Consider the following 9,857-nt stretch of genomic DNA (forward strand, 5'->3'; position numbering starts at 1 on the left):
TTATTTCGTTTTATTTCAGCCAGCATTTTCCTTGGACTTCAAAACCCCAGTCTCGATCTACTTTTTTTCAAATTTGACTTAGAAAAAATATTTTCCAGAGACAAACAGCAAAACTATTACTTCGATGATTAGAATATTCACTTCTACAAAAACGATGTGTCAGACCATACTACTGGAACTATGAGACTTGCTTCACTTATATCATCGGCTACAAGAATGACAAATAGTTCAATAAAATTTACTTTGTACAATTGTGCCGGGAAAACCGATAATGCCTTTTATGGTTGAAGATAAACACTAAAAAACCGATAAATAAACAATAAATACCGCCATTATTCTTCGAAAAATACACTATACACATCAATGGAAATAAAGACCTGGAACTTGCTCCACTTAAAATACCGACTGCAGGAGTAATAAGTAGTTTAATAAAATTTACTTTGCACAATTATGCATGAGAGGTGAAATTACATTGTGCAGCGAGAAAAATGAAAAAATTATATCTTTTATGATTGAAGATAAACAATAAAATATGAGTAAATAAACAATTATTCTTCGAAGAATACACTACCCACATCACAGGAAAAAGGACTTATGACTTGGTTCATTAACAATTGGAGCTGCCAAAATGACTAACCTTTCTACGAAATGTGTCTATTTATTCAATTTATTGGACATACTAGTGTACACAGATTACAGAATCTTTTGAACCTCCCCCCCCCCTTGGGTTCTCAAAATACATGTTTTTTTTTATTGAAAAATGCCGTTTTGGGTATTTTCATTGACAAAAAAAAAAACAGATGTCCCTTCTATATTCTGGAAAATACATTTTGCCCCTTCCCTCTCTACATTTTGTGAATCAACACCGTTATGTACAGATTATTTGTAACAAGGTGAGAAAGTGAGCGAACAAATTAAGAAAAAAGATATTTTTAAATTTTAAAAAATTTTTTTAATTTTTAAAGATATTTTTAAAAAGAAGTTTTAAATAGAGTAAATGGCCCTGAGCTCACACGACTAAGATTATTTACAAAATACAAAATATGCCCCACGTTCAATATAGCTTATTGTAATTAATTGTAAATACTTAATAAATAAGCGCAATTATTATTCTCCATTGAAAGTCGTTTGGACAGCAAAACTGATTTTTCGCAGGTAATTTAAAAATTGGAAGAATGGTCAAAGTGCAGTAGTCAAACTTCCCATATCTATACACATATAGAGTTCCCATTGTACCAAGAATTATAGTTTAAGTGAAACAAAAATATTAGAGTTAGAAATCTTGCAGGTTCATAGTACTATTTAAGAAAGGTTATAACAGGAAGATTTTTTACTTATCCTCATAGATAAATTCACTAGGAATTTTCTATCAAGAAAAGAACGAATTACAGCTGCTTATTGAGCATTCCGAGGCACCCTACACGCGCCCCTGATTTATTCCTCATTATTTTCATCCGTGAGTAATCCTGGGGGGGGGGGGGTATGACGTCTAGGTACAGGTGGGTAAATATTTTTTACGTGCGGAACATACAGGACCATAAGTCCCAGGAATGTATATAGAATTTTTTTTCAGGAGGGGGGAATAAGAAAATAGTTTCCAGGGACGACAGTCATAAAAAAACCAACAAGTTCGATAATTTGTCAGAAAGTGCCCAGTAATACAAAAATAATAGGATTTTTTGGGAGAGAGTCTCATAGCCCCCCCCCCCCCTACGTACGTGGCTGATCTACTCCTAATTATTTTCTCCCTTGAGTAATTCTGAGTGGTTATGATGTCTGAGTGGAGGTGGGTGAAACATTTTAAAAAGATTAGCAGTTACTTGGTGGGGAATCATTTGGGCGGACATTCTGTGGAGGAAATGGATGTGCAAAATTTTTTTAGGAAATGTCCTTTGTTCAAACATTGATGAATCAAATTGAAAGAATATAAGCCACATAGAAAGTAAAAAAAAAAACGCGCACTCTTATCATACAATTAATATGCTATTTAAGAATAAATAAAATATATCAATTTATATTATATTATATTATATTATATTTATACTATATTATAATTGATATTTCCAGGCGTCATGAAAGATGCCTCTTTAGGGGTAGAATAGGTTTTAATTGAGCTACTACATAGAATAAATAGTCTACGAGTGCTAAGCGTGCTAGAAAGATAAATTATTCAATAATTTACTTGCAAACAACCTGTTGGACAACTGGCATAAAAAAACATAGCTTTGCAACAGACTATTTACAATGATTACAGAACGAAAGTTTGCTCCCCTCGGGGAAAAAAAAATTAAAACAACTTCACCCCCCCCCCAAGGGAAAAATAAAAGTCATATTGCCCTTACCCACCGAGAAAAACTCTTCCTGAAAGTTCCTACTTGATAGTTCAAAGACAACAAAAGAGTGGCTTTCAAAAATTACAACTTTGGAAATACTCATTTGAGAAGAGAATTTTAGAATTGTGAGAGATTTAGAAATAATTTTATTTCCGCAATTGTAATTTTTTGCTCAAAAAGAAAGTGAATTTTCATTAATTTGCTTTTACTGACGGAAAAAAACCCTGAAATCGGATTTGAATCCATGACCCAAATCTAACACTTTACCATTCGAGCTAAGTGAGCTTATTTACAGACTTTACACCTTTAGTAGGTAAATGTATACAGATAAATAGGTTTTCTCTGGAGCTACCGACACTCGCCAATTATATAAAGCCAAATATTGAATAGGCATACCTTTAAATCCTTTTTGACAATGACAATTGTAGCTACCACTATTTTTAAATAAACATTTTCCATCATTCTGGCACGGACTTTGGCTACAAGGATCATGTATCTGACAATATTTACCAGAAAACCCGGGTAAGCATAAGCATTGGTAGTTAGTGCTATTAGCTTGGCAAATACCGTGGTTTAAGCATGGACTGGTAAAGCAAGGGTCTGATATTTCGCAAAATTCTCCGGAGTAACCCGGGGTGCAGAAGCATTGGAAAGTACCTCTAGCAGAAACACAAGTTGCACCGTTCCCGCACGGTTTTGCTGCACAGAAGTTGACAACTTCACAAAATTGCCCTTCATAACCATAGAGACATTCACATTGAAACTTAGTAGGCTGAAAATAGCAATCAGAGTCTTCACAAGACTGAGGATTTTCTTCAAGACACCGACAAATTTCAGAACATACTCCACCGTTCAAGCAGCTGACATTGTGGCAAACGTCTGCCTTTTCACAGATATCACCTTGAAAGCCAGGCAAACAGTTACAATTTTTAGTGCCATCTACTTCTACACAAGAACCACCATTTAAGCATATTGCATTAAAGCATTCATCTTTTGTTTGACATAGATCTCCTTTAAAACCTGCCTTGCATGAACATGAATAGCTATCATTACTCAATATGCATAAACCATCATTTAGACATGGATGGGAATAACAAGGGTTATCTAGTTGACAAATAGGCCCAAAATGACTTGCAGCACATTTACAAGTGGCAACACCGTTTGAATCAAAGCATGTTCCGTTATTTTCGCACGTGACATTGAAGCAGACATTTAAAATTTCACAATTATTACCTTTAAATCCTTTTGGGCAAGAACAGGAATAATTCTCCTGGTGAGTGACACATTCACCTCCATTTTCGCAGGGGTTCGAGTGGCATAGGTTTAGTATTTCACAAAATACTCCATCAAATTGCGCTGGACAATCACAAGCTGCATTAGTGCCATCTACTAGACAAATTCCCCCATTCTGACAGGTTACATCTATACACGGGTCAATTAATTCACAAAAGTCATCAATATATTCCGGTGGACATGTACACACAATATTTTCATTTATCTGAGCACACTTTCCATTATTTTTACATGGATTTGGGCTACACAAATTCTTATGAGCACAAGTTGGCCCAATAAATCCTTCGGGACAGTTGCACTTAGCGGTTTCAAAAATATCTGAGCAAGTACCCCCATTCAGACATATGAAATTGTAGCATTTATCTATCACTTCACATAATTCTCCTTCAAAACCTGGCTTGCAGTCACAAGTCTTTTCTTCTCTATTACATTCAGCCCCATTTTTACAAGGTTCATCAAAACAGAAATCGGCGTTTTTACATTCATCAAATAGAAATAACCATGACATTGTCTTAGAAAATTTAGGAAAAATTTTACAAAAATTAAATTTTGTCTCGCTGCTACTTGAAGCTAGTGTGCTATAAAGTCTCAGCTGCTTGAAGTCGCTTTCAGTCACATATGGACTTAAATCATCCCTGGCCCACTCACAGCTATCACCTGTAAAACCATCACCACAAACGCACAAAGCTTCATTATCGATTATAAAGCAAGTACCTCCGTTCATGCACGTAAACGAAAAGCAGGGATTGTGCTCTTCACAATTATCACCATAATAACCATTAGAGCAAGAACAAGAAAAATCAGAGTCAGTAAATCTGTGGCAGCTGCCATGGTTAAGACATGGGTTATTAAAGCAAGGGTCAAAATTATTGCATTCCTCACCAATGTATCCCTCTTTACATAAGCACGTCACCTGGCCATTTTCAGGCACACATTTTCCATTGTTAGAGCATGAATGGTTCCAACAGGGGTCAATATCTCTGCAGGTGTCACCAATGTATGGTGGTGGACACTTGCACGTGAAAGATTCACCATCCCTAAGGCAGACACCTGAATTTGAACAAGGGTTATGGAAGCATGGATTTTTCATTTCACATAGCTCCCCGTCATACCCAACGGGGCAAATGCAGATGGCAAGACCAGATGAGCTGCAAAATATATGCATGTTAGTCAAGCAATGTATGCTGAGTAAGATCCGTAAATTATCTTTTGTCCATTGATTGACAGTTTACTTTTTACTTAACTTAAATTTGCTATTTGAACAATAATAGGAAAACACAAACATCCTTATCAAGTGTCTCCGCTATTAATTCAGCCAAGTCAATCAATATATCCGAAAACAAAAATTATGCCAAATAAATTAAGTTTTTCATGTTTATATCACATAAGATGAAAAAAATAATATAATTTCTTAGGGGTTCAAAGAGCATCAGCACTGCTCTTCAGAGGGCAACGAAGACAACTACAAGATTTCCAATAGTGCCCCTATAGTGCAATTTATATTTTGAATATATAAGGAAAAAGGTTTTGTTAAAAAAAAAACTTAAAAAAAAGTTTTGTTCAGAAATTCTTTGATGGGAAAATAATTGGTAAATAATGATGATAAATAACATTTAATTAAAAAGAGCTTCTTCTCTTTCTTCCTTAAATATTAATTATTATTAATTAGTATTAATGCTAATTAATTAATATTAATTTATTAAATTTTAATTAATTAATATTAATTCTAATTAATTAAATATTAATTCTACATATTAATTAAATAAAAATTCTTCCTTAAATATTAATTTGAAGAAAAAATCTCGCCACTTTATTACATGTTATAATTGATTAGAAAACTGATATAACAGGAAAGAGAAACCACATAATTGGAAAGAATTATTTTATTCTTTCGAATAAGAATTATTGGAAATTTATAACGTTTCACTTCCTTGGGTATACGCCTTACTTATACTACTACTACTTCTACTACCACTAATAATATTACTACTACTAACCACCCCCCGCAGCACTAAGCCAACTGAGGCGTGTCCCTTGTCTATAAAAATCTATTCAAAGCCTACCTCTTTACAAAATCCCAAGAAGTTACAATTTACATTAAATCCTTCCTCACGATCTCCTCCTACCCCATTAGAGGACGACCTTATTTTCGTTTGATCTTAAATGGTTGTCCAAAAAGGGCGATCTTCGGGATTTTGACATCGTTCATCTGCGTAACGTGTTCTCATCATCTCAATCTCTCTCTCATTGTGGCCCTAAAAGGTGGCATAGAAATGCATTCTTCGTACAGCTTGCTGTTTGAAATACGGTCAATCAAACGGGTACCCAAAACAATCCGCAGAAGATTTCTCCGGGAAACATCAAGTAAATCCTCCTCTGTTCAGAGCGTCCATGTTTCAGAGCAATGCTTGACAACTGTCATCCCTGTAGCTTCTTTTATTCTAATCTTGGTTCGAAGATTTATCTTCCTATTGCTCCAAACTTTTTTCAACTGTGAAAATCACCGTAGGTCTTGGTTATTCTACATTTAATATCTTCACTGCGTCCTTCCTATTTACGAACAATAATACCTGGGTAAGTGAAGTTATCAACTTGATTGACCTTCTCATAATCAAATCATCTCTTCACCCTCACTTATCCCCAGTTAAGGCAACTTGGACTATTTTTGAAAGAGCCCTAGAGGCAATTTCTCACGGATCTATAAAAATAATTGCTGTTGATTTTGTTTTGTGAAAAAAATTAAAACAAAAATTTTTAAAAAAGCAAATATATTAAACTTTTTTTTCAAATATTTGAAACAACAATTTCAACTTTTCTTTGCTCTTTTTAGACTTTTTCTTTTCTTTTTACACTTTCGGGAGAGCTTAAAACGCCAAAAATGTCGGATATCCCGCTAAATCCTTACTTGGTTGAATCATAAGGTATTATGCAGAGCCTATATTGAGCCTTCGATTGAAGGAATCAACAAACCGGTTTTCGATTGAAGCAGTACTCCTCCCATGAGAAACACCTACGCTGATTTTTTTTTTGGGGGGGGGGATGATAGTAAAAGCCAATTTAATTTGTAATTTGAGTAAGAAGTGTCAAGAAATTCAGAAATATATTGAATTCTGGGGATGAAGACATTAAGGTTCCTCCTCCTGCGTACATCTGTACCCAGAGAAGACAATACCAAATGTATTTAAAGTGCCAAACAAGGTATTTCCAGCAATTCTTTCTTTCTTCGTTCCAGCAATCAGAGCTGTATGCCTCCCTGTTTGTCTTGGCATTTTGACAAATATTAAAACAAGGAAAGTAAATTCCTTAGAAGGTGAGTAAATGTATATGAATGATATACCCAGTTTGCATGTCTTTATAATCCGGAGGTTATAAATATCAAACCTAATAGCAACGACTGAGTACCAGTAAACCTCTTCAGTAATCTGGTTATCCCTCTTCAGATCTAAACTCGAGAAAGCAGCTTGATAATTTAAATGAAAAATTAATTAAATTTAAATAAACTCGAAATTAAACCAAATTAATTTAAATTGACTTAGAAATAAATTAGTTTAAATTATTTCTTAGAAATTAAAAGAAATTTAAAGCATAAGAACTGGGGAGAGTAATTCCAGTTCTCGGGAAAATCGATTAAATAATGTAGATAGCATGATAATCCCTAGTAAAGGATACTTTAACGTAAAGGGTAAAGGAAGGTCAAGGGTAAAGGTTCCCCGGATCATTACTTACTAATTTCGGTACAAAGAAAATCATTATTTCGTCCTTTCGATACTTTTTTGATTTTAAAGGGTATGAATTTAGGCACAATAGACCGAAAGAATCATCCAGACTTTGATGAGAAAAACCAGCTCAGCCTAGCAGCACTGGATCTAGGTTTTCTCTTAAGGGGGGATGTAAAGTATGCCAACCCCTGCCACGCCTTCAATACTGTAAGCATTGCAATTTTCATTTAGAGTGAAAGTTGAATGTATTTCCAAGAAAAATAACGGTATTTATTATTTATTACATATATGTTATTTATTAATAGCGCTGGTTTTATCGAACTCTAGTTTATTTCCACTGGTTTTAAAAGCTGCATAATGGCTTTATTAGAAATGCTGTAAATTTATTTGCTTTAAAGACCCACTTCTCTAGTTGTTCTTTCATCAAATTTTTACCTCTTTTTTTATCTTGCCCAATCTTTCACCCCACCCCCTAGATACAGGGGCGTCATTTGCTATTGGGCAAGGGGGGACACTTACCCCTCCAGACCCAAGGTGTCCCCTCCCCCTAGGCCTCAGTTTGTCTCCCGAGCTGAAATTTAATTTCTGCAAAAAATCTTGTCAAAACTAAGATAAGCCTGCATAATTCAAGTGTTCAGAACAAAGTCAGATTTCTTTACTATATCTTAGTATATCTTTGCCTTTATGGTAATATATGGGCCATTTTTTAGTTTTCACTTTCATTGTTACTTGATTTAGGAAAATTCACTCCAATTTTGCAATCCCCCCTCCCCAAGTATTTTGGTGAAATTATGCCACTGCCTAGATCCAGCCTTAGAGTATAGTCGATTCTATCGGTACTTGTTGGTAATTAAATAAAAAAAATAAGTTTTTTTAAATGAAAGTAAGGAGCGACATTAAAACTTAAAACGAACAGAAATTACTCCGTATATGAAAGGGGCTTTTCCTCCTCAACGCCTCCCTCTGTACCCTAAAGTTTGACTCTTTCTCTTAGCTCTATTTTTAAAAAAAAGGAAAAACCTTTAGCGTAAAGAGCGGGGCGTTGAGGAAGAAAAGCCCCTTTTATATACGGAGTAATTTCTGTTCGTTTTAAGTTTTGATGTCGCTCCTTACTTTCATTTAAAAAAACTTGTTTTTTTTAATTTAATTTCTGGACGTTTTTTAATTCATGCATGTTTTGATCTTGGCTCTCCCCACATAAATAATTAAAACGAAATTTGCATGTTAATTTTCTTTTTAGCTAAACGGCTTTCTCATAGTTTTAATCGGAAGATTTTGAGAAAAAAAGAGAGGGAGGAAGCCTAGCTGCCCTCTAATTTTTTGATTACTTAAAAAGGCAACTAGAACTTTTAATTGTTTTACGAACATTTTCATTAGTAAAAAATATACGTAATTGACGAATTAACTAACTTAACGAACTTCTATGTTCGTATATTTTTATTGCGTATATGAGGGAGTTCACCCCTCTTCGATACCTCGCTCTTTACACTAAAGCTTAAATTCTGTCCAATTCCTTAAGAATGACCCTTGAATCACAAAGGCCGTAGAATAAATAGTTGAAATTACTAAAAATACTTTCGCGTAAAGAGCGAGGTATTACGAGGAGGTAAATCCCTCATATGCACAATAATTTCTCCTCGTTTTAAGTTTTAATGCTGATCCTCACTTTCAGTAGAAAAAACTTCTCATATATATTTTTTCATTGTTTTTTTAAATAATGCAAAAAAATCCTGCACCCCCTTCATTGAAAGTCTCCTCCCCCATGAGAAGTTTTTCCGTGGAAAGATACTCCCGCGTAACCCCCTCCCCCCCACCCCAACTCTCCCTCCCAAACCAAAAAAAATTCCCCTGAAAACGTCCGTACACTTCCCAGTAACCATTACTATATGTAAACACAGGTCAAGGTTTGTAGCTTGCAACCCCTCCCACGGAGACTGCAGGGTAGTAAGTCGTCCCCAAAGACATAGCTATTAGGTTTTTTGACTATGGTGAATAAAATGGCTATCTCAGAATTTTGATCCGGTGACTTTTGGGAAAAATGAGCGTGGGAGGGGGCCTAGGTGCCCTCCAATTTTTTTGGTCACCTAAACAGGGCACTAGAACTTTTAATTTCCGTTAGAATGAGCCCTCTTGCGACATTCTAGGACGACTGGGTCGGTACGATCACTCCTGGGAAAAAAAACAACAACAAAATAAACACGCATCCGTGAATTGTCTTCTGGCAAAAAATGCGAAATTCCACATTTTTGTAGATAGGAGCTTGAAACTTCTACAATAAGGTTCTCTGATACGTTAAATCTGATGGTGTGACTTTCATTAAGATTGTATGACTTTTAGGGGGTGTTTTCCCCTATTTTCTAAAAAGAGACAAATTTTCTCAGGCTCGTAACTTTTGATAGGTCAGACTAATCTTGATGAAAGTCATATATTAAAAATCAGCATTAAAATACGATTTTTTTATGTAGCTATTGGTATCAAAATTCCATTTTTTAGAGTTTTAGTTACTATTGAG

General features: G+C 34.9%; 1 protein-coding gene across 1 annotated transcript in view; it reads right to left on the minus strand.

Moving 5' to 3' along the window:
- Positions 1-4,791, minus strand: part of LOC136032626 (uncharacterized) — an 87,347-nt gene extending 82,556 nt beyond the window's left edge. The window contains exon 1 of the mRNA XM_065712899.1: positions 3,567-4,791. Coding sequence (XP_065568971.1) covers positions 3,567-4,791 — 1,225 coding nt within the window. The remainder of the gene's footprint in view (positions 1-3,566) is intronic.
- Between the last annotated feature and the right edge of the window lie 5,066 nt (positions 4,792-9,857).

This window comes from Artemia franciscana, chromosome 11, assembly GCF_032884065.1.
Source record: "Artemia franciscana chromosome 11, ASM3288406v1, whole genome shotgun sequence".
Classification (NCBI taxonomy): domain Eukaryota; kingdom Metazoa; phylum Arthropoda; class Branchiopoda; order Anostraca; family Artemiidae; genus Artemia; species Artemia franciscana.